This window comes from Xiphophorus maculatus, chromosome 23 (assembly GCF_002775205.1).
Source record: "Xiphophorus maculatus strain JP 163 A chromosome 23, X_maculatus-5.0-male, whole genome shotgun sequence".
Lineage (NCBI taxonomy): Eukaryota > Metazoa > Chordata > Actinopteri > Cyprinodontiformes > Poeciliidae > Xiphophorus > Xiphophorus maculatus.
In genome coordinates, this window is record NC_036465.1 from 15,257,150 (window position 1) to 15,282,972 (window position 25,823).

Consider the following 25,823-nt stretch of genomic DNA (forward strand, 5'->3'; position numbering starts at 1 on the left):
AAAGGCCTTAAAATATAATTGTGGTTAATACTGCAATACATTTTAGCAAAAATACAGCATTTTGTGTATTTGTGGTACTAATTTAGTGAATATGGTTTTATTACATGCGAGCACCCACAAAATCACTTGTCCAGAGTCTATCATTTTGCTTTGCTGAAGAAATCTTATATTGTAAATATCTTTTACAATATATTAGGAAAAGATGAAAAAGAATAATTAAAAATCAAAGTCAAGCTAAATGTTTGTAGGTTTTAGCAACATTTACTGGTAATTTATGGTCAATTTAAACTTGTCCCAAACTTTTGTTTACATTGTCAGATTCTTTTTAAACAGGCATTAAAATCAGACAACTCCGTGGTAAGTTACATTCCTGAGGACTTTACCCCAATCCAGAAGAAAAATGTACAAGACAATTTATTATATTGTTAACTATCTGTTATATATTCTGTTACATATTAAGTAGTTTTATCACTAAAAGTCTTAATCAAAATTACTATGGTAGAAAGCATCTTATTAAAATGTTGGAGTTTGTATCACCACCGTCAGATATAGGTTACCACTGTCAGACAGTGTCATTTTTTGTTTTAAATTAATGTTATCTATTCCTCCTGTGCAGTTGGTTCATGAGATAATGTTTCTCTTTAAAATTGCACAAGTTAATTTGATTTGAGATTTGAATTTGATATATAAAGGGCATTATAAATAAAACTGTTTATTATTACATATATCCAGAATTTATATATATATATATATATATATATATATATATATATATATATATATATATATATATATATATATATATATATATATATATATTTATATTACCCCTCCAGGGGGTCTTTTGTGGGCCTTATATAAAAGTAGGCTGACAGGAAAGGGGGAAGGAGAGGGGGAAGACATGCAGTAGTGTTTTAAAATTCAGATTTCTATGTTGATCTATATTTGACATTTCTGTGTGAAATTAACACATTCATAGTGTTAACTTTTCGCACTACACTCTAGTGTCGTGTTAGGTAAATCAACACTGATGTGTGTTAAATTTCAACTACTGAGAGTGTTGATTCAACTCTATCACAAATAACACTTTCAAAAGTGTTACTTTATCAAGAGTGGACCAATATAGACACTTTCAAAGTGTTGAATTCAACTCTCTAGGAATTGAATTAACACTTCCAAATTTGTTGTGTGCTGATGCACAATATTTACCCAACCTAAGTAGGTAAAGCAATGTTTAAGTGCATTAACGTATGTTTAAATGAATTTGCAGAATAGCTGAATGGGATTGCTAACCTTTCTAACATGTTCCTCAAGTTACAGCTCCGCTGACTAACGTTAGCAGCAGTTTCTGTTGTTGTTACAAACTAAAGTTAGCATATGATTTGTAGCTTTGATAGCTGTGTTTTCAACCTGAAACTGCAGTGGACTGATATGAGAATAGGCTCGAGTTTAACTGGTTAATGGTTGATGGATATAGTACATTTCCTCTCTGAATAGGCCAAGGAGAGGCCATGGCTGGTCGAAAATACAATAATGGTTTTCACCAGCTAGCCTCATGAATGTCATTCACTCCACCAGGCCCATTACTAATAGTTTGCATTTTATTGTTGACCACAAAGCCATGGATTTCAAAGAAAGATTTAGTCCATCATATTTAAAGGTTTTAATGCTTGAATATTAATTTTTACATTAAATGTCTGCTTAAGACTGCTGAGCAGGGGGTGTTTTAAGGACGTTTTTGAAGAGGGCTAAATGATGGTGATGAATAATCTTGGGTTGTCACACTAAAATGAAAACCCAGGTAGAAAAGAGAGCTGCAATACAAAGTGAGTGACAGATGTCAGACACAACATGTAGGTCAAACACTAACATAAACATAAATACGTACATCCCAAAAATCATTTTAATTGAAGCTATTTGTCTTTTTTCTTAAGTTATTCATTAAAACTATTATCCAAATAAGACTTTCTCATTTTATTATTTCACAACAAATAAGGAGTGCAGGTGATTTGATTTTGTAATTCTTAATGTAAATTGAAATATCAACTTTGCACATGTGTGGAGCTCTCCATATTATACTTTAGTGCCATAGTCAATAACATCCAGACAATGGTGAAACCGCAGATATTACATGAGACAAGTAACCAATAACTTGTTGTGCCCAAATGAAAACAGTTCTTTCCTCTGGGCTGATGCCAAGATAAGAATCTCCCCCCATGATATGTCAAGCTCTACCGTCCAAACCTTTTCCAGCTGGTTTTGAGTCAGTTTAAATGATTCCCTATATAATACCAGAAAGAGCATAATATTTCTTCTTTACAATAAATCTGGATGTTCGTAGCTGATGGCTTTATATTGTGAAATAAAGTAAGATAAGATAAGACAGATAAGACAATCTTATCCTTCTATCAGTAGGTTATCTTACATGCTGAAGTCCACAGAATTTTGTTAAACTTGATAAGGATCTTCAATTATAGGAACTAGAAATTTGTCAGTAATTTATAAACGTTGTGTGGTATATTTCTATTGTATGCAATATTCTCATAATATTTATTCCCATTCTTGTTGTCCAATAATGGACAACAATAGGAATCCCATCTTTAACTTTGTCTTTATGTATGTATGAAGCCATTGAGGAATGCAGTTACTTACTCTTATTTTTCCAACTATTCCTGGCTCAGAGCTTCCCTGTTTGGCTGTGTTTCTTTTTAAAAATACTAATGTTGTTAGTGCTACCTAACTCTAATGGTTTGTTTTCTTTTGTAGAAATACTCCTGGAGTCGTGCTTGTAAGTTTTTTTTTTTTCAGTTGGCATTCTGTCTTGTTAGGTGGCTACCCGTCACCAGAGATGGCGCCATATACTGGCTCTACTGGAAGTTGTTGTTGTTAAAATGGAGTCCTTCCTTACCATTGTAGCCACATGTTTGCTCCACAGGAGAGAAGTCATGGACTTCATCCAATCTGCATAACAGTTTTATACCAATTACCCTTTTATGATTAATTGATTTTGACTGTTCTGAGTTGAATTTGTATAGTAGTGTGAATACATGAATATTATCAGTGTATTAATTGGATTGATTTGAACACAAATTTGGACCAAACTGGATTCAATATAATCATACATTACTTAAAGCTTTTTGTTTTCTAATGTGTGTTAAGACGGCATCGACTGTTAACGGGTTCTATATTTCTAAAATGAATTAATCTGAACTGAAATGTTGCCGCAATTGTAAACATGTATAGCACCACATATTCCATCTTGTTTTTATTCATTAAACAAATACCAACTGAAAAATAAAAATGTTTGTGAAAACTTAGGAATGACCTAAATATGAAAAACCATCAAACGTAAAGGTTGTAAGGAAAAACAAATAAACCATACCAGGTTTGTTGTTTATAATCCAGGTGTGTAAATGTATTTAATGTAAATTGTTATAGCTGCCCTGTAATTTTTTCATATATTTATGTAAAATAAAATTGTGACAGAACTCAAAAAATACTTATTACTCAGTTGACTCACAAAAACTGCAAATCAAGTTCAAAAACAAGAATAATCTCTATAAATCCATTTATTGCATTTAGTTGGCAGAATGCACACAGAAGCATGGATCCAAAAAATTATGCTCTCCATCAAATATCAATGGTATACATCTTTCTACCTGCAAAGAAGTTGTTTGAAAACAGATGATATTAAGATGTGACTGTGACATGACCGGAATAGGTGTCTATACAAAACAAAAAGTGTCAAAAATGAAATTAAATATAAAGGATTACTAACTGTTAGAATGTAAAAATGACAGGATTAAGAAACCAGTTTAAAATAAACAAAGCAATTTAATTTTTATTGTGACACAATATTTTAGCAATTACAACTTTTCTTAAATGAAGAGACAGCAATCAGAAGTACACACAGCACTTCAAAGAATTTCCAAAAAGATTGTCCTTGCAATTATGCTATATACAAGTATATGAATCTTCAGAAGGTTGTCAAAATTACATTGCAAAAATACAATCTGCACTGACTACTATTGAAGCTTAGAAAAAAAAAAAACATAATTGTACACGTACTAAAATGGAAACTAATTAAAATTGTGTTTCAAATGTGTGTAGAGCATTTTCCTTCGAAACAACTGTGATGTATGTTCTTTGCAGTAGACCCCTGGTTACGAATATGTAACAACCATTCAATAAAAATCATTCATTTAAAGAAGAAACAAAACGTATGACCTATAATTTTGTGTGATGCAATAGATTAATAAATCTGGACTATGTACAAAACAATATTCATTAATAAAAGTATACATTTATCTTATGTACAGTTTGAAGAATTTTTTAACAATCTAATTCTCTCCTATTTCATTTTCTTTAAAATTATCATTCATAGGTAAACAGAGATAATTGTGCATGTTCTATTAAATTTAAAAGAACTAAAGTTCAAAACTTGTACTGCATTAGGAGATTGTATTTGAGTGCATGAAGGTTTAATTGATCTTACTATTATTTTTTTGGAGAAACCGATAGCTCAAGTTTTGGAAGCCTGAAAGCACCTCTTGATCCACTGTCACTGCTTGAGGAGGACGACAATCTAGATTTTTTCAGAGGTACAGAAGCATCTGTACTCCCCTCTATCTCTCCTTCATTGTCGTTTCCAAGTGTTACTTCGTATGAGCCCTTGGACTTAGATCCAAAACCTCCAAATGTGCCAAATTTTAATTTGCCTTTCTTGCCTTTGACCTTAGTTCCTCCTACATCTATTGAAATGTCACCACATTCAGCTCCTGAAAGAGCTGAAGGAGAGCTAGCTCCAAGAGAACCTTCATCACTGGCAGAGGAAGATCGGTGCTTTGATTTTTTAAATAGATCCAGTGAGGCTGACTTTCCCTTAGCTGACAAACTGACTCCAGATTCACCTTCCAGGTCTAATTTTCCACCCATCATTGCATCTGATTTTCCTTTTCCTGCAACATCTTGGCCTTCCACCTTAGGCTGAAGAATGCCAAACTTTGGCACTTTGATTTTTGGAAATAGTATTGTACCCTCTGGATACTGAAGGCCACTAGCTGATTGTCCTGAAGTTCTTGCACTAATCTCTGGACCTCCTTTGACATTAACATCAGGGCCTTCCAAACAAATCTTTGCACTGTCAGATGATACATTTGCATCGGGTGATTTAAATCCTTCAGCTAAAGATCCATCACCTTTTAGTTTTGGAGATTTAATATCTAGTTCTACATCAGGGAAATGAAGTTTACCAAAAAGAGGCTTCTTAGTGTTTGTCCCTTTCACATGAATATTTGGTGTGTCAATACCCTGGTCTACTTCTGGTGTTTTAATATCAGCTTCTTGCTTCCTTGCTTTTCCTTTCACTTTTGGAAGTTTGAACTTTCCCTTTTTCCCCTTCACATCTATGTCAGGGACATCAAGACTTGCTTCAGTGGAATCAAATTCTGGTCCTTTTATGTTTACTTCAGGTGCTTTAATGTTAAAGTCAGCTTTTGCAAAATTTACATCAACTTCTGATTCTGATGGGAGTGTGACTTTGGACATTTTAAAACCAACCTTGGGCCCTCCAGTATGAACCTTGGGATCCTTGATGTCAACATCAGGAGCTTTAAGATTCATGTCCACATCTGACATGGATAATTTTGGTCCTTTAATTTCAATGTCTGTTTTAGGAAGGTTAACATTAATTTCTTTTCCTTCAACATTTGAACCTTTCAGATTAATATCCCATTCGGGGCCTGATACAGTTGGCAGTTTTACTTTGGGTGCTTTAAAGTCTACTTTAGAGGAATCAACATCTATTTTGGCTTTGGAAAGGTTGATGTCAACACCTTGACTCCCTGTTTTGGGGCCTTTAAAGTCTAGTGATGTCATTTTTATTTTAGGGATTTCAAACCCATCTTTGCCACCACCAAGATCAACATGTGGACCTTTGATATCAACTTCAGGTGGTGTTATTTTTCCTGCTCCTTTGATTTCTGTCTTTGGTACTTTGATATCAATATTAGTATCAGGGAGATTAACATTAACATTCCCTTTTGTTTTTGGCCCTGTAAGATTAATGTTTAAGTCTGGCAAGGTGGGTCCTGATACTGATGGAAGTTTAACATTGGGACTTGCCTCGGGGCCTTTAACATCAACTCCACCAATGTCAACTTTGGGGGTTACTGTATCAGCATTAACATTTGGAATGGTTATAGTATCATTTGAATTTTCCAGCTGAGGTAGTTTGATGCCAAAAGCTGGTATCTTGATCTTGGGCATTTCTAATCCACCCTTCAGTCCCTCAACTTCAAACTTTGGACCTTTTATATTGGCTTCTTTCAGGTTTAGATCTACATCTGGAACTGACACATTCAAATCCCCTTTAAGTTTTGGACCTGTCAGATTTAAATCCACATCTTTTGATCCTTTAAGTTTTCCACTGTGAATATCGACATCAAATCCTGCTCCTGCTGACGTGACATCTGAGGTTTTTATGTCAATTGCAGATTTTGAAGGATCAGCTTCTGGCATGTCAACTTTTGGGCCCTTGAGGCCAAATTTTGGGATCTTAAATTTGGGACTTTTAGATTTTGAACCAGACAAACCAATGTCAACATCAAGTCCCTCTCGGCTCCCAGTCTTTCCTTTAATGTTGACATCTCCATGCTCCAGTTTAATATCAGGTTCTGAGGTCTTTATCTTTGGACTCTTGAATCCAACCTTTGGCATTTTAAACTTAGATTTTTTCGGAGTGACTTCCAAGACATCAATGTCTTTCAGTTCAGCTTTTGGAAATTGACCCTCTCCTTTAAATTCCCCCTTTAATTTCGATCCCTTCAGATTTATGTCAACATTTGGTAGTGCGGGTTTGGAACCAGGTATCGTTGGAAACTTTGGTGGTTCACTACTATGCTTTAGATCAATATCAAGACTTGGAACATTGGTTTTAACTGTTGCACCTTTGATGTCAATTTCAGGTGATTTGATATCTCCTTTGATCTTTGGACCTGAAACATCCATGTCACCTTTGAGTTTGGGGCCTTTCAAGTTCAAATCCACATCTGGCATAGATATTTTTGGTCCAGATATGCTTGGCATGTTGAATTTGGGACCTTTCAGTTTGGCATTTGGTCCCTTAATGTCAAGATCTGCTCCTTCGACATCAACATCTGGTGCTTTCACATCAATATCTGCCTTGGGGAGGTTGATGTCAACATCTGGACCTTCCCCTTTGGGACCTTTTAAGCCAAATGAGGGGATCTTGAATTTAGGCATTTTCAATCCACCTTTGGGACACTCAATGTCAAAATCTGGGCCTTCAATGTCCACCTCGGGACCCTTGATATCTCCTTTAATCTTTGGCACATTAACATCCAGATCCCCTTCAACCTTAGGACCTTTCAGATTAATGTCAACATCTGGAACATCAACATTTGGACCTTTCAAATTTAGTGATGGCATTTTTATTTTAGGCATTTCAAATCCTCCCTTTGGTCCTTCAATATCAACTTCTGGACCTTTGATGTCTATTTGAGGTGATTTGATATCTCCTTTGATCTTTGGACCTGAAACATCCATGTCACCTTTGAGTTTTGGGCCTTTCAAATTGAAATCCACATCTGGCATGGATATTTTTGGTCCAGATATGCTTGGCATGTTGAATTTGGGACCTTTCAGTTTGGCATTTGGTCCCTTAATGTCAAGGTCTGCTCCTTCAATATCAACATCTGGTGCTTTCACATCAATATCTGCCTTGGGGATGTTGATGTCAACATCTGGACCTTCCCCTTTGGGACCTTTCATTCCAAATGACGGCATCTTGAATTTAGGCATTTTGAAACCACCTTTGTGGCCCTCAATGTCAAAATCTGGGCCTTCAATGTCCACCTCTGGACCCTTTAGATCTCCTTTGATCTTTGGCAGATTAACATCCACGTCCCCTTCAACCTTAGGACGTTTCAGATTAATGTCAACATCTGGCATATCAACTTTTGGACCTTTCAAATTTAGTGATGGCATTTTTATTTTAGGCATTTCAAATCCTCCCTTTGGTCCTTCAATATCAACTTCTGGACCTTTGATATCTATTTGAGGTGATTTGATATCTCCTTTGATCTTTGGACTTGAAACATCCATGTCACCTTTGAGTTTGGGGCCTTTCAAGTTGAAATCCACATCTGGCATGGATATTTTTGGTCCAGATATGCTTGGCATGTTGAATTTGGGACCTTTCAGTTTGGCATTTGGTCCCTTAACATCAAGGTCTGCTCCTTCAATATCAACCTCAGGTGCTTTCACATCAATATCTGCCTTGGGGAGGTTGATGTCAACATCTGGACCTTCCGCTTTGGGACCTTTCGTACCAAATGACGGCATCTTGAATTTAGGCATTTTGAAACCACCTTTGTGACCCTCAATGTCAAAATCTGGGCCTTCAATGTCCACCTCTGGAACTTTTAGATCTCCTTTAATCTTTGGCAGATTAACATCCAGATCCCCTTCAACCTTAGGACCTTTCAGATTAATGTCAACATCTGGAACATCAACATTTGGACCTTTCAAATTTAGTGATGGCATTTTTATTTTAGGCATTTCAAATCCTCCCTTTGGTTCTTCAATATCAACTTCTGGACCTTTGATGTCTATTTGAGGTGATTTGATATCTCCTTTGATCTTTGGACCTGAAACATCCATGTCACCTTTGAGTTTTGGGCCTTTCAAGTTGAAATCCACATCTGGCATGGATATTTTCGGTCCAGATATGCTTGGCATGTTGAATTTGGGACCTTTCAGTTTGGCATTTGGTCCCTTAATGTCAAGGTCTCCTCCTTCAATATCAACCTCAGGTGCTTTCACATCAATATCTGCCTTGGGGAGGTTGATGTCAACATCTGGACCTTCCGCTTTGGGACCTTTCATACCAAATGACGGCATCTTGAATTTAGGCATTTTGAAACCACCTTTGTGACCCTCAATGTCAAAATCTGGGCCTTCAATGTCCACCTCTGGACCTTTTAGATCTCCTTTAATCTTTGGCAGATTAACATCCACGTCCCCTTCAACCTTAGGACCTTTCAGATTAATGTCAACATCTGGCATATCAACTTTTGGACCTTTCAAATTTAGTGATGGCATTTTTATTTTAGGCATTTCAAATCCTCCCTTTGGTCCTTCAATATCAACTTCTGGACCTTTGATGTCTATTTGAGGTGATTTGATATCTCCTTTGATCTTTGGACTTGAAACATCCATGTCACCTTTGAGTTTGGGGCCTTTCAAGTTGAAATCCACATCTGGCATGGATATTTTTGGTCCAGATATGCTTGGCATGTTGAATTTGGGACCTTTCAGTTTGGCATTTGGTCCCTTAATGTCAAGGTCTGCTCCTTCAATATCAACATCTGGTGCTTTCACATCAATATCTGCCTTGGGGATGTTGATGTCAACATCTGGACCTTCCCCTTTGGGACCTTTCATTCCAAATGACGGCATCTTGAATTTAGGCATTTTGAAACCACCTTTGTGACCCTCAATGTCAAAATCTGGGCCTTCAATGTCCACCTCTGGACCCTTTAGATCTCCTTTAATCTTTGGCAGATTAACATCCACGTCCCCTGCAACCTTAGGACCTTTCAGATTAATGTCAACATCTGGCATATCAACTTTTGGACCTTTCAAATTTAGTGATGGCATTTTTATTTTAGGCATTTCAAATCCTCCCTTTGGTCCTTCAATATCAACTTCTGGACCTTTGATGTCTATTTGAGGTGATTTGATATCTCCTTTGATCTTTGGACTTGAAACATCCATGTCACCTTTGAGTTTGGGGCCTTTCAAGTTGAAATCCACATCTGGCATGGATATTTTTGGTCCAGATATGCTTGGCATGTTGAATTTGGGACCTTTCAGTTTGGCATTTGGTCCTTTAATGTCAAGGTCTGCTCCTTCAATATCAACCTCTGGTGCTTTCACATCAATATCTGCCTTGGGGATGTTGATGTCAACATCTGGACCTTCGACTTTGGGACCTTTCATACCAAATGACGGCATCTTGAATTTAGGCATTTTGAAACCACCTTTGTGACCCTCAATGTCAAAATCTGGGCCTTCAATATTCACCTCTGGACCTTTCAGATCTCCTTTAATCTTTGGCAGATTAACATCCACATCCCCTTCCATCTTAGGACCTTTCAGATTAACGTCAACATCTGGCATATCAACTTTTGGACCTTTCAAATTTAGTGATGGCATTTTTATTTTAGGCATTTCAAATCCTCCCTTTGGTCCTTCTATATCAACTTCTGGACCTTTGATGTCTATTTGAGGTGATTTGATATCTCCTTTGATCTTTGGACCTGAAACATCCATGTCACCTTTGAGTTTTGGGCCTTTCAAGTTGAAATCCACATCTGGCATGGATATCTTTGGTCCAGATATGCTTGGCATGTTGAATTTGGGACCTTTCAGTTTGGCATTTGGTCCCTTAATGTCAAGGTCAGCCCCTTCAATATCAACATCTGGTGCTTTCACATCAATTTCTGCCTTGGGTAAGTTGATGTCAACATCTGGACCTTCTAGTTTGGCACCCTTTGAACCAAATGAGGGCATCTTGAATTTAGGCATTTTTAGTCCACCCTTGGGACCTTCAATTTCAACGTCTGGGCCTTCAATGTCCACCTCTGGACCTTTTAGATCTCCTTTAATCTTTGGCATTTTAATATCCACGTCCCCTTCAACCTTGGGACCTTTCAGATTAATGTCAACATCTGGCATATCAACTTTTGGACCTTTCAAATTTAGTGATGGCATTTTTATTTTAGGCATTTCAAATCCTCCCTTTGGTCCTTCAATATCAACTTCTGGACCTTTGATGTCTATTTGAGGTGATTTGATATCTCCTTTGATCTTTGGACCTGAAACATCCATGTCACCTTTGAGTTTTGGTCCTTTCAAATTGAAATCCACATCTGGCATGGATATTTTCGGTCCAGATATGCTTGGCATGTTGAATTTGGGACCTTTCAGTTTGGCATTTGGTCCCTTAATGTCAAGGTCTGCTCCTTCAATATCAACCTCAGGTGCTTTTACATCAATATCTGCCTTGGGGAGGTTGATGTCAACATCTGGACCTTCCGCATTTGGACCTTTGGTACCAAATGACGGCATCTTGAATTTAGGCATTTTGAAACCACCTTTGTGACCCTCAATGTCAAAATCTGGGCCTTCAATATCCACCTCTGGTCCTTTCAGATCTCCTTTAATCTTTGGCAGATTAACATCCACGTCCCCTTCAACCTTAGGGCCTTTCAGATTAATGTCAACATCTGGCATATCAACTTTTGGACCTTTCAAATTTAGTGATGGCATTTTTATTTTAGGCATTTCAAATCCTCCCTTTGGTCCTTCAATATCAACTTCTGGACCTTTGATGTCTATTTGAGGTGATTTGATATCTCCTTTGATCTTTGGACTTGAAACATCCATGTCACCTTTGAGTTTGGGGCCTTTCAAGTTGAAATCCACATCTGGCATGGATATTTTTGGTCCAGATATGCTTGGCATGTTGAATTTGGGACCTTTCAGTTTGGCATTTGGTCCCTTAATGTCAAGGTCTGCTCCTTCAATATCAACCTCTGGTGCTTTCACATCAATATCTGCCTTGGGGATGTTGATGTCAACATCTGGACCTTCGACTTTGGGACCTTTCATACCAAATGACGGCATCTTGAATTTAGGCATTTTGAAACCACCTTTGTGACCTTCAATGTCAAAATCTGGGCCTTCAATATTCACCTCTGGACCTTTCAGATCTCCTTTAATCTTTGGCAGATTAACATCCACATCCCCTTCCATCTTAGGACCTTTCAGATTAACGTCAACATCTGGCATATCAACTTTTGGACCTTTCAAATTTAGTGATGGCATTTTTATTTTAGGCATTTCAAATCCTCCCTTTGGTCCTTCAATATCAACTTCTGGACCTTTGATGTCTATTTGAGGTGATTTGATATCTCCTTTGATCTTTGGACCTGAAACATCCATGTCACCTTTGAGTTTTGGGCCTTTCAAGTTGAAATCCACATCTGGCATGGATATCTTTGGTCCAGATATGCTTGGCATGTTGAATTTGGGACCTTTCAGTTTGGCATTTGGTCCCTTAATGTCAAGGTCAGCCCCTTCAATATCAACATCTGGTGCTTTCACATCAATTTCTGCCTTGGGTAAGTTGATGTCAACATCTGGACCTTCTAGTTTGGCACCCTTTGAACCAAATGAGGGCATCTTGAATTTAGGCATTTTTAGTCCACCCTTGGGACCTTCAATTTCAACGTCTGGGACTTCAATGTCCACCTCTGGACCTTTTAGATCTCCTTTAATCTTTGGCATTTTAATATCCACATCCCCTTCAACCTTGGGACCTTTCAGATTAATGTCAACATCTGGCATATCAACTTTTGGACCTTTCAAATTTAGTGATGGCATTTTTATTTTAGGCATTTCAAATCCTCCCTTTGGTCCTTCAATATCAACTTCTGGACCTTTGATGTCTATTTGAGGTGATTTGATATCTCCTTTGATCTTTGGACCTGAAACATCCATGTCACCTTTGAGTTTTGGTCCTTTCAAATTGAAATCCACATCTGGCATGGATATTTTCGGTCCAGATATGCTTGGCATGTTGAATTTGGGACCTTTCAGTTTGGCATTTGGTCCCTTAATGTCAAGGTCTGCTCCTTCAATATCAACCTCAGGTGCTTTTACATCAATATCTGCCTTGGGGAGGTTGATGTCAACATCTGGACCTTCCGCATTTGGACCTTTGGTACCAAATGACGGCATCTTGAATTTAGGCATTTTGAAACCACCTTTGTGACCCTCAATGTCAAAATCTGGGCCTTCAATATCCACCTCTGGTCCTTTCAGATCTCCTTTAATCTTTGGCAGATTAACATCCACGTCCCCTTCAACCTTAGGGCCTTTCAGATTAATGTCAACATCTGGGATATCAACCTTTGGACCTTTCAAATTTAGTGAAGGCATTTTTATTTTAGGCATTTCAAATCCTCCCTTTGGTCCTTCAATATCAACTTCTGGACCTTTGATGTCTATTTGAGGTGATTTGATATCTCCTTTGATCTTTGGACCTGAAACATCCATGTCACCTTTGAGTTTTGGTCCTTTCAAATTGAAATCCACATCTGGCATGGATATTTTTGGTCCAGATATGCTTGGCATGTTGAATTTGGGACCTTTCAGTTTGGCATTTGGTCCCTTCATGTCAAGATCTGCTCCTTCGATATCAACATCTGGTGCTTTCACATCAATATCTGCCTTTGGGAGGTTGATGTCAACATCTGGACCTTCTAATTTGGGGACTTTAATACCAAATGAAGGCATCTTGAATTTAGGCATTTTCAGTCCTCCTTTTGGACCCTCAATGTCAATGTCTGGGCCTTCAATGTCCACCTCTGGACCTTTTAGATCTCCTTTTATCTTTGGCAGATTAACATCCACGTCCCCTTCAACCATAGGACCTTTCAGATTAATGTCAACATCTGGAATATCAACTTTTGGACCTTTCAAACTTAGTGAAGGCATTTTTATTTTAGGCATTTCAAATCCTCCCTTTGGTCCTTCCATATCAACTTCTGGACCTTTGATGTCTATTTGAGGTGATTTGATATCTCCTTTGATCTTTGGACCTGAAACATCCATGTCACCTTTGAGTTTTGGGCCTTTCAAATTGAAATCCACATCTGGCATGGATATTTTTGGTCCAGATATGCTTGGCATGTTGAATTTGGGACCTTTCAGTTTGGCATTTGGTCCCTTAATGTCAAAGTCTGCTCCTTCAATATCAACCTCAGGTGCTTTCACATCAATATCTGCCTTGGGGATGTTGATGTCAACATCTGGACCTTCCCCTTTGGGACCTTTCATACCAAATGACGGCATCTTGAATTTAGGCATTTTGAAACCACCTTTGTGACCCTCAATGTCAAAATCTGGACCTTCAATATCCACCTCTGGACCTTTTAGATCTCCTTTTATCTTTGGCAGATTAACATCCACGTCCCCTTCAACCATAGGACCTTTCAAATTTATGTCAACATCTGGCATGTCAACTTTTGGACCTTTCAAATTTACTGAAGGCATATTTATTTTAGGCATTTCAAATCCTCCCTTTGGTCCTTCAATATCAACTTCTGGACCTTTGATGTCTATTTGAGGTGATTTGATATCTCCTTTGATCTTTGGACCTGAAACATCCATGTCACCTTTGAGTTTGGGGCCTTTCAAGTTGAAATCCACATCTGGCATGGATATTTTTGGTCCAGATATGCTTGGCATGTTGAATTTGGGACCTTTCAGTTTGGCATTAGGTCCCTTGATGTCAATGTCTGCTTTTTCTGTATTAACCTCAGGTGTTTTCATATCAATATCTGGCACAGAAACTTTTGGACTTGTAATCTTTGGCATTCTGAATTTCTTTCCTTTGACTTTTATGTTTGATCCCTCAACCGCAACATCTTTTCCTTTTATGTTTAAATCTGCAGCTTTTATGTCAATATTTGATTTAGGAAGATTGACATCAACATCAGCAGCATCTGCTTTAGATCCTTTAAAACCAAATGATGGCATCTTGAATTTAGGCATCTTGAACCCACTTTTGTGCACCTCAATGTCAACGTCTGGGCCTTCAATATCCACCTCTGGTCCTTTCAGATCTCCTTTAATCTTTGGCAGATTAACATCCACGTCCCCTTCAACCTTAGGACCTTTCAGATTTATGTCAACATCTGGCATGTCAACTTTTGGACCTTTCAAATTTAGTGAAGGCATTTTTATTTTAGGCATTTCAAATCCTCCCTTTGGTCCTTCAATATCAACTTCTGGACCTTTGATGTCTATTTGAGGTGATTTGATATCTCCTTTGATCTTTGGAACTGAAACATCCATGTCACCTTTGAGTTTTGGGCCTTTCAAGTTGAAATCCACATCTGGCATGGATATTTTTGGTCCAGATATGCTTGGCATGTTGAATTTGGGACCTTTCAGTTTGGCATTTGGTCCCTTAATGTCAAGGTCTGCTCCTTCGATATCAATATCTGGTGCTTTCTCATCAATATCTGGCTTGGGTATGTTGATGTCAACATCTGGACCTTCTAGTTTGGCACCCTTTGAACCAAATGAGGGCATCTTGAATTTAGGCATTTTTAGTCCACCCTTGGGACCTTCAATTTCAACGTCTGGGCCTTCAATGTCCACCTCTGGACCTTTTAGATCTCCTTTAATCTTTGGCATATTAATATCCACGTCCCCTTCAACCTTGGGACCTTTCAGATTAATGTCAACATCTGGCATATCAACTTTTGGACCTTTCAAATTTAGTGATGGCATTTTTATTTTAGGCATTTCAAATCCTCCCTTTGGTCCTTCAATATCAACTTCTGGACCTTTGATGTCTATTTGAGGTGATTTGATATCTCCTTTGATCTTTGGACCTGAAACATCCATGTCACCTTTGAGTTTTGGGCCTTTCAAGTTGAAATCCACATCTGGCATGGATATCTTTGGTCCAGATATGCTTGGCATGTTGAATTTGGGACCTTTCAGTTTGGCATTTGGTCCCTTAATGTCAAGGTCTGCTCCTTCGATATCAATATCTGGTGCTTTCTCATCAATATCTGGCTTGGGTATGTTGATGTCAACATCTGGACCTTCTAGTTTGGCACCCTTTGAACCAAATGAGGGCATCTTGAATTTAGGCATTTTTAGTCCACCCTTGGGACCTTCAATTTCAACGTCTGGGCCTTCAATGTCCACCTCTGGACCTTTTAGATCTCCTTTAATCTTTGGCATTTTAATATCCACGTCCCCTTCAACCTTGGGACCTTTCAGATTAATGTCAACATCTGGCATATCAACTTTTGGACCTTTCAAATTTAGTGATGGCATTTTTATTTTAGGCATTTCAAATCCTCCCTTTGGTCCTTCAATATCAACTTCTGGACCTTTGATGTCTATTTGAGGTGATTTGATATCTCCTTTGATCTTTGGACTTGAAACATCCATGTCACCTTTGAGTTTTGGGCCTTTCAAGTTGAAATCCACATCTGGCATGGATATCTTTGGTCCAGATATGCTTGGCATGTTGAATTTGGGACCTTTCAGTTTGGCATTTGGTCCCTTAATGTCAAGGTCAGCCCCTTCAATATCAACATCTGGTGCTTTCACATCAATTTCTGCCTTGGGTAAGTTGATGTCAACATCTGGACCTTCTAGTTTGGCACCCTTTGAACCAAATGAGGGCATCTTGAATTTAGGCATTTTGAAACCACCTTTGTGACCCTCAATGTCAAAATCTGGGCCTTCAATGTCCACCTCTGGACCTTTTAGATCTCCTTTAATCTTTGGCAGATTAACATCCACGTCCCCTTCAACCTTAGGACCTTTCAGATTAATGTCAACATCTGGCATATCAACTTTTGGACCTTTCAAATTTAGTGATGGCATTTTTATTTTAGGCATTTCAAATCCTCCCTTTGGTCCTTCAATATCAACTTCTGGACCTTTGATGTCTATTTGAGGTGATTTGATATCTCCTTTGATCTTTGGACTTGAAACATCCATGTCACCTTTGAGTTTGGGGCCTTTCAAGTTGAAATCCACATCTGGCATGGATATTTTTGGTCCAGATATGCTTGGCATGTTGAATTTGGGACCTTTCAGTTTGGCATTTGGTCCCTTAACATCAAGGTCTGCTCCTTCAATATCAACCTCAGGTGCTTTCACATCAATATCTGCCTTGGGGAGGTTGATGTCAACATCTGGACCTTCCGCTTTGGGACCTTTCGTACCAAATGACGGCATCTTGAATTTAGGCATTTTGAAACCACCTTTGTGACCTTCAATGTCAAAATCTGGGCCTTCAATATCCACCTCTGGTCCTTTCAGATCTCCTTTAATCTTTGGCAGATTAACATCCACGTCCCCTTCAACCTTAGGGCCTTTCAGATTAATGTCAACATCTGGGATATCAACCTTTGGACCTTTCAAATTTAGTGAAGGCATTTTTATTTTAGGCATTTCAAATCCTCCCTTTGGTCCTTCAATATCAACTTCTGGACCTTTGATGTCTATTTGAGGTGATTTGATATCTCCTTTGATCTTTGGACCTGAAACATCCATGTCACCTTTGAGTTTTGGTCCTTTCAAATTGAAATCCACATCTGGCATGGATATTTTCGGTCCAGATATGCTTGGCATGTTGAATTTGGGACCTTTCAGTTTGGCATTTGGTCCCTTAATGTCAAGGTCTGCTCCTTCAATATCAACCTCAGGTGCTTTTACATCAATATCTGCCTTGGGGAGGTTGATGTCAACATCTGGACCTTCCGCATTTGGACCTTTGGTACCAAATGACGGCATCTTGAATTTAGGCATTTTGAAACCACCTTTGTGACCCTCAATGTCAAAATCTGGGCCTTCAATATCCACCTCTGGTCCTTTCAGATCTCCTTTAATCTTTGGCAGATTAACATCCACGTCCCCTTCAACCTTAGGACCTTTCAGATTAATGTCAACATCTGGGATATCAACCTTTGGACCTTTCAAATTTAGTGAAGGCATTTTTATTTTAGGCATTTCAAATCCTCCCTTTGTTCCTTCAATATCAACTTCTGGACCTTTGATGTCTATTTGAGGTGATTTGATATCTCCTTTGATCTTTGGACCTGAAACATCCATGTCACCTTTGAGTTTTGGGCCTTTCAAATTGAAATCCACATCTGGCATGGATATTTTAGGTCCAGATATGCTTGGCATGTTGAATTTGGGACCTTTCAGTTTGGCATTTGGTCCCTTAATGTCAAGGTCTCCTCCTTCAATATCAACCTCAGGTGCTTTCACATCAATATCTGCCTTGGGGAGGTTGATGTCAACATCTGGACCTTCCGCTTTGGGACCTTTCATACCAAATGACGGCATCTTGAATTTAGGCATTTTGAAACCACCTTTGTGACCCTCAATGTCAAAATCTGGGCCTTCAATATCCACCTCTGGTCCTTTCAGATCTCCTTTAATCTTTGGCAGATTAACATCCAGATCCCCTTCAACCTTAGGACCTTTCAGATTTATGTCAACATCTGGCATGTCAACTTTTTGACCTTTCAAATTTAGTGATGACATTTTTATTTTAGGCATTTCAAATCCTCCCTTTGGTCCTTCAATATCAACTTCTGGACCTTTGATGTCTATTTGAGGTGATTTGATATCTCCTTTGATCTTTGGACCTGAAACATCCATGTCACCTTTGAGTTTGGAGCCTTTCAGGTTGAAATCCACATCTGGCATGGATATTTTTGGTCCAGATATGCTTGGCATGTTGAATTTGGGCCCTTTCAGTTTGGCATTTGGTCCCTTAACATCAAGGTCTGCTCCTTCAATATCAACCTCAGGTGCTTTCACATCAATATCTGCCTTGGGGAGGTTGATGTCAACATCTGGACCTTCCGCTTTGGGACCTTTCGTACCAAATGACGGCATCTTGAATTTAGGCATTTTGAAACCACCTTTGTGACCCTCAATGTCAAAACCTGGGCCTTCAATATCCACCTCTGGACCTTTCAGATCTCCTTTAATCTTTGGCAGATCAACATCCAGATCCCCTTCAACCTTAGGACCTTTTAGATTTATGTCAACAGTTGGCATGTCAACTTTTGGACCTTTCAAATTTAGTGATGGCATTTTTACTTTAGGCATTTCAAATCCTCCCTTTGGTCCTTCAATATCAACTTCTGGACCTTTGATGTCTATTTGAGGTGATTTGATATCTCCTTTGATCTTTGGACTTGAAACATCCATGTCACCTTTGAGTTTGGGGCCTTTCAAGTTGAAATCCACATCTGGCATGGATATTTTTGGTCCAGATATGCTTGGCATGTTGAATTTGGGCCCTTTCAGTTTGGCATTTGGTCCCTTAACATCAAGGTCTGCTCCTTCAATATCAACCTCAGGTGCTTTCACATCAATATCTGCCTTGGGGAGGTTGATGTCAACATCTGGACCTTCCGCTTTGGGACCTTTCGTACCAAATGACGGCATCTTGAATTTAGGCATTTTGAAACCACCTTTGTGACCTTCAATGTCAAAATCTGGGCCTTCAATATCCACCTCTGGTCCTTTCAGATCTCCTTTAATCTTTGGCAGATTAACATCCACGTCCCCTTCAACCTTAGGGCCTTTCAGATTAATGTCAACATCTGGGATATCAACCTTTGGACCTTTCAAATTTAGTGATGGCATTTTTATTTTAGGCATTTCAAATCCTCCCTTTGGTCCTTCAATATCAACTTCTGGACCTTTGATGTCTATTTGAGGTGATTTGATATCTCCTTTGATCTTTGGACCTGAAACATCCATGTCACCTTTGAGTTTTGGTCCTTTCAAATTGAAATCCACATCTGGCATGGATATTTTCGGTCCAGATATGCTTGGCATGTTGAATTTGGGACCTTTCAGTTTGGCATTTGGTCCCTTAATGTCAAGGTCTGCTCCTTCAATATCAACCTCAGGTGCTTTTACATCAATATCTGCCTTGGGGAGGTTGATGTCAACATCTGGACCTTCCACATTTGGACCTTTGGTACCAAATGACGGCATCTTGAATTTAGGCATTTTGAAACCACCTTTGTGACCCTCAATGTCAAAATCTGGGCCTTCAATATCCACCTCTGGTCCTTTCAGATCTCCTTTAATCTTTGGCAGATTAACATCCACGTCCCCTTCAACCTTAGGACCTTTCAGATTAATGTCAACATCTGGGATATCAACCTTTGGACCTTTCAAATTTAGTGAAGGCATTTTTATTTTAGGCATTTCAAATCCTCCCTTTGTTCCTTCAATATCAACTTCTGGACCTTTGATGTCTATTTGAGGTGATTTGATATCTCCTTTGATCTTTGGACCTGAAACATCCATGTCACCTTTGAGTTTTGGGCCTTTCAAATTGAAATCCACATCTGGCATGGATATTTTCGGTCCAGATATGCTTGGCATGTTGAATTTGGGACCTTTCAGTTTGGCATTTGGTCCCTTAATGTCAAGGTCTCCTCCTTCAATATCAACCTCAGGTGCTTTCACATCAATATCTGCCTTGGGGAGGTTGATGTCAACATCTGGACCTTCCGCTTTGGGACCTTTCATACCAAATGACGGCATCTTGAATTTAGGCATTTTGAAACCACCTTTGTGACCCTCAATGTCAAAATCTGGGCCTTCAATATCCACCTCTGGTCCTTTCAGATCTCCTTTAATCTTTGGCAGATTAACATCCAGATCCCCTTCAACCTTAGGACCTTTCAGATTTATGTCAACATCTGGCATGTCAACTTTTGGACCTTTCAAATTTAGTGATGGCATTTTTATTTTAGGCATTTCAAATCCTCCCTTTGGTCCTTCAATATCAACTTCTGGACCTTTGATGTCTATTTGAGGTGATTTGATATCTCCTTTGATCTTTGGACCTGAAACATCCATGTCACCTTTGAGTTTGGAGCCTTTCAGGTTGAAATCCACATCTGGCATGGATATTTTTGGTCCAGATATGCTTGGCATGTTGAATTTGGGCCCTTTCAGTTTGGCATTTGGTCCCTTAACATCAAGGTCTGCTCCTTCAATATCAACCTCAGGTGCTTTCACATCAATATCTGCCTTGGGGAGGTTGATGTCAACATCTGGACCTTCCGCTTTGGGACCTTTCGTACCAAATGACGGCATCTTGAATTTAGGCATTTTGAAACCACCTTTGTGACCCTCAATGTCAAAACCTGGGCCTTCAATATCCACCTCTGGACCTTTCAGATCTCCTTTAATCTTTGGCACATTAACATCCAAGTCCCCTTCAACCTTAGGACCTTTCAGATTAATGTCAACATCTGGCATATCAACTTTTGGACCTTTCAAATTTAGTGATGGCATTTTTATTTTAGGCATTTCAAATCCTCCCTTTGGTCCTTCAATATCAACTTCTGGACCTTTGATGTCTATTAGAGGTGATTTGATATCTCCTTTGATCTTTGGACTTGAAACATCCATGTCACCTTTGAGTTTGGGGCCTTTCAAGTTGAAATCCACATCTGGCATGGATATTTTTGGTCCAGATATGCTTGGCATGTTGAATTTGGGACCTTTCAGTTTGGCATTCGGTCCCTTAATGTCAAGGTCTCCTCCTTCAATATCAACATCTGGTGCTTTCACATCAATATCTGCCTTAGGGAGGTTGATGTCAACATCTGGACCTTCTAGTTTTGCACCCTTTGAACCAAATGAGGGCATCTTGAATTTAGGCATTTTCAGTCCACCCTTACTGCCCTCAATGTCAACGTCTGGGCCTTCAATATCCACCTCTGGACCTTTCAGATCTCCTTTAGTCTTTGGCATTTTAATATCCAGATCCCCTTCATCCTTAGGACCTTTCAGATTAATGTCAACATCTGGAACATCAACTTTTGGACCTTTCAAATTTAGTGATGGCATTTTTATTTTTGGCATTTCAAATCCTCCCTTTGGTTCTTCAATATCAACTTCTGGACCTTTGATGTCTATTTGAGGTGATTTGATATCTCCTTTGACCTTTGGACCTGAAACATCCATGTCACCTTTGAGTTTTGGGCCTTTCAAGTTGAAATCCACATCTGGCATGGATATCTTTGGTCCAGATATGCTTGGCATGTTGAATTTGGGACCTTTCAGTTTGGCATTTGGTCCCTTAATGTCAAGGTCTGCTCCTTCAATATTAACATCTGGTGCTTTCACATCAATATCTGCCTTAGGGAGGTTGATGCCAACATCTGGACCCTCTAGTTTGGCACCCTTTGAACCAAATGAGGGCATCTTAAATTTAGGCATTTTTAGTCCACCCTTGGGACCTTCAATTTCAACGTCTGGGCCTTCAATGTCCACCTCTGGACCTTTTAGATCTCTTTTAATCTTTGGCAGGTTAACATCCATGTCCCCCTCAACCTTGGGACCTTTCAGATTAATGTCAACATCTGGCATATCAACTTTTGGACCTTTCAAATTTTGTGATGGCATTTTTATTTTAGGCATTTCAAATCCTCCCTTTGGTCCTTCAATATCAACTTCTGGACCTTTGATGTCTATTTGAGGTGATTTGATATCTCCTTTGAACTTAGGACCTGACACATCCATGTCACCTTTCAGTTTGGGGCCTTTCAAGTTCAAATCCACATCTGGCATGGATATTTTTGGTCCAGATATGCTTGGCATGTTGAATTTGGGACCTTTCAGTTTGGCATTTGGTCCTTTAATGTCAAGGTCTGCTCCTTCAATATCAACATCTGGTGCTTTCACATCAATATCTGCCTTGGGGATGTTGATGTCAACACCTGGTCCTTCCGCTTTGGGGCCTTTCATACCAATGGAGGGCATCTTGAATTTAGGCATTTTGAAACCACCTTTGTGACCCTCAATGTCAAAATCTGGGCCTTCAATATCCACCTCTGGACCTTTCAGATCTCCTTTTATCTTTGGCATTTTAACATCCACGTCCCCTTCAGCCTTAGGACCTTTCAGATTAATGTCAACATCAGTCATATCAACTTTTGGACCTTTCAAATTTAGTGAAGGCATTGTCATTTTTGGCATTTCAAATCCTCCTGTTGGTGCTTCAATATCTGCTTCTGGACCTTTGATGTCAATTTTGGGTGATTTGATATCACCCGTTACTTTTGGACCTGAAACATCCATGTCACCTTTGAGTTTTGGGCCTTTCAAATTGAAATCCATATCTGGCATGGATATGTTTGGTCCAGATATGCTTGGCATGTTGAATTTGGGGCCTTTCTGTTTGGCATTTGGTCCCTTCATGTCAACGTCTGCTACTTCAAAGTCAACCTCAGGTGCTTTCACGTTAATGTCTGCCTTGGGGAGGTTGATGTGAACATCTGGACCTTCCACTTTGGGGCCTCTCAATCCAAATGAAGGTATCTTAAATTTAGGCATTCTTAGCCCACCTTTTTGACCTTCCATGTCAATGTCTGCACCTTCAATCTCCACCTCTGGACCTTTTAGATCTCCTTCAATGTTTGTCAGATTAACATCCACATCCCCTTGAACTTTCGGGCCTTTCAGATTAAGATTAACATCTGGAACATCAACCTTTGGACCTTTCAAATTCAGTGAAGGCATTTTTATTTTGGGCATTTCAAATCCTCCCTTTTGTCCTTCAACATCAACTTCTGAACCTTTGATGTCAATTCTAGGTGATTTGATATCTCCTTTGATCTTTGGACCTGAAACATCCATGTCACCCTTGAGTTTTGAGCCTTTCAAGTTGAAATCCACATCTGGCATGGATATTTTTGGTCCAGATATGGTGGGCATGTTGAATTTGGACCCTTTGAGATTTGCATCTGGTCCCTTAATGTCAAGATCTGCTCCTTCAATTTCAACATCCGGTGCTTTCACATCAATATCTGCTTTTGGGAGGTTGATGTCAACATCTGGATCTTTGTCTCTGGGTCCTTTATTCCCGAATGAGGGCATCTTGAACTTCTGCATTTTCAGTCCACCTTTGTGACCCTCTATGTCAACATCTGGGCCTTCAATGTCCACATCTGGACCTTTAAATTCTCCTTTAATCTTTGGCAACTTAACATCTACATCTCCTGTTACTTTAGGTCCTTTCAGATTTAGATTAGCATCTGACACATCAACCTCTGGACCTTTCAAATTCAGTGAAGACATTTTTATTTTTGGCATTTCAAGTCCTCCCTTTGTCCCTTCAATATCAACTTCTGGACCTTTGATGTCAATTTCAGGTGATTTGATATCCCCTTTCATTTTTGGACTGGAAATATCCACGTCACCTTTGACTTTTGGGCCTTTCAAGTTGAAATCCACATCTTGCATGGATTTTTCTAGTCCAGTTATTCTTGGCATGTTGAATTTGGACCCTTTCAGATTTGCATCTGGTCCTTTAATATCAACATCAGGTGCTTTCACATTTGTATGTGCCTTAGGGAAGTCAATGTTAACCTTTGGATCTTTCAAATTTACTGTGGGCATTTTTATTTCAGGCATTTTAATTTCTCCCTTTCGTCCTTCAACTTCAACTTCTGGGCCCTTGATGTCAATTTTATGTGATTTGATATCTGTTTTTATCTTTGGGAGCGAAACATCCATGTGACCTTTTTGTTTTGAGCCTTTCAAGTTGATATCTACGTCTGGCATGGACATTTTTGTTCCCGATTTGCTGGGTATTGTTTGGACTGATGCCTCCACTTCCGCATATTTTTTTACATCTTTGTTTATGTTTTGCTCTGTAATGTCCATATCGTTTTCAGTTTTACAACTTTTCCCTCTCACATCAACTTTTTGGTCTTTGTTGTTAACTGATAGCGTTTCAATTTGGGATAATGGAAATCTGCGCTTTGACTCAAACTCTTTTTTGTCGGCTTCTGCTATCCTTACACTTTCTACATCCACATTACCTTTGATTGTTGAACCTTTCAAGTTCAGATTCATCTCAGGCATTCTTACATCAACTCCTACCTTTGAATCTGACATGTTTGCTTTACCTTTACTTCTCGTGTCTATCTCTGTTATGATTCGTGTTTTGTAATGAAAGCCATCACTGTCAGTTACCTGAGATCTATCAATGTCTGAATCCATTTTTTGATATTTAATGGCCTCTTCTGAGCTGCCTTGACTAGTGGTCTTTAATGATGATGTGTTTATAAGTGGTAATTTTAAATCACCTTCTTTTCTTTCAGTGTTTATATCAGGACATCTAAACCCTACTTTCGTTGCTGCTGGAACTCCCTCATCTTTTTCTCCACTTTTTGGCTTTGCACTTGGAAGACTAGTTTGGCTACTTGTCAATAAATTTCTGTCTGGATGTGAAGAATAACCAGTGTTGGCATTAGTTTCTGTAACAAGTGATACCGTTCCAGAATCAGCAGAATTTCCAATCGTTTTAACATCAAAATAACTTGATCCCTTGTTCAGGTGGAGGGATGTGTCTCCAGATGGTCTCTGGAACTTAATGTCTTCTTGTGACACAGACAGACTAGCTGATCTTTTGTTTTCATCATTTGTGGTTAATTCTGCATCTGCTGACCCTCCTACTGTAACAACCTTTATAAAAGTGCTTTTACTTTCACCGGATGTAGTCTGTTTTTCAGACTCATCTGTGCTTCCAGCTGTCTGTTCTTCACTTTCTCTTAAGATTTTAGTGCCCTCGTGACCTATAACTCCAAACTTAGGTCCTTTGAATCTGAGGTCCTTACTTCTTTCTGTTCCCTCTCTTATAATTGTCTTTGACTGATCTCCACTTGTATGTGTTTCTGTTGAGCTACCTTTTAGACCAGTATAGGTTACATTGCATGACTCAAAAACAGCCTCTTCTCCCACCCCTTTAACTGTAGGACTGCCATGCAATATTCTGACACGAGGAGAGCCATCTCCAGATTCATGCCGTTGTCCCTTGAAGTCTGGGCTTGAAAGTTCTAGTTTCTCACCTATCCCACTTGGCATATCCACTGTGTAAGTAGTGATGCGGCGAGTGATGGTTGTAATAGTACTGCCATCACTGCTAGTGCTGCTGTGTCGCTCTGTACGAACATCCACTCCTTCTGCAAGATCTTCAGACTTCAGCCTTGGTTTAATCTTCTTTGTGTATATTCTCTTGTAGTCCTCATCATCTCCACTCTGTATCAACATACAATATCATGTTTGTTAAAATATTAAGAAATAGTATATACTGTATACTGTATATTTTATCCATTTGATAATCGTAGTATCTCTAA

At 38.9% G+C, this 25,823-nt stretch overlaps 1 protein-coding gene across 2 annotated transcripts in view; it reads right to left on the reverse strand.

Annotated features, from left to right (window-relative positions):
• Nucleotides 1-3,551: 3,551 nt before the first annotated feature.
• Nucleotides 3,552-25,823, reverse strand: part of LOC102221496 (neuroblast differentiation-associated protein AHNAK) — a 34,410-nt gene continuing 12,138 nt past the window's right edge. Inside the window, exons 6-7 of one of the 2 annotated variants that reach the window (XM_023328180.1) lie at nt 22,623-25,725; nt 3,552-22,142 (exon numbers count right to left, since the gene is read on the reverse strand). In XM_023328180.1, coding sequence (XP_023183948.1) covers nt 4,498-22,142; nt 22,623-25,725 — 20,748 coding nt within the window. In that variant the 3' untranslated portion in view covers nt 3,552-4,497. Of the gene's footprint in view, nt 25,726-25,823 lie in introns of both variants that reach the window. The other variant, XM_023328179.1, reaches the window with a different exon arrangement.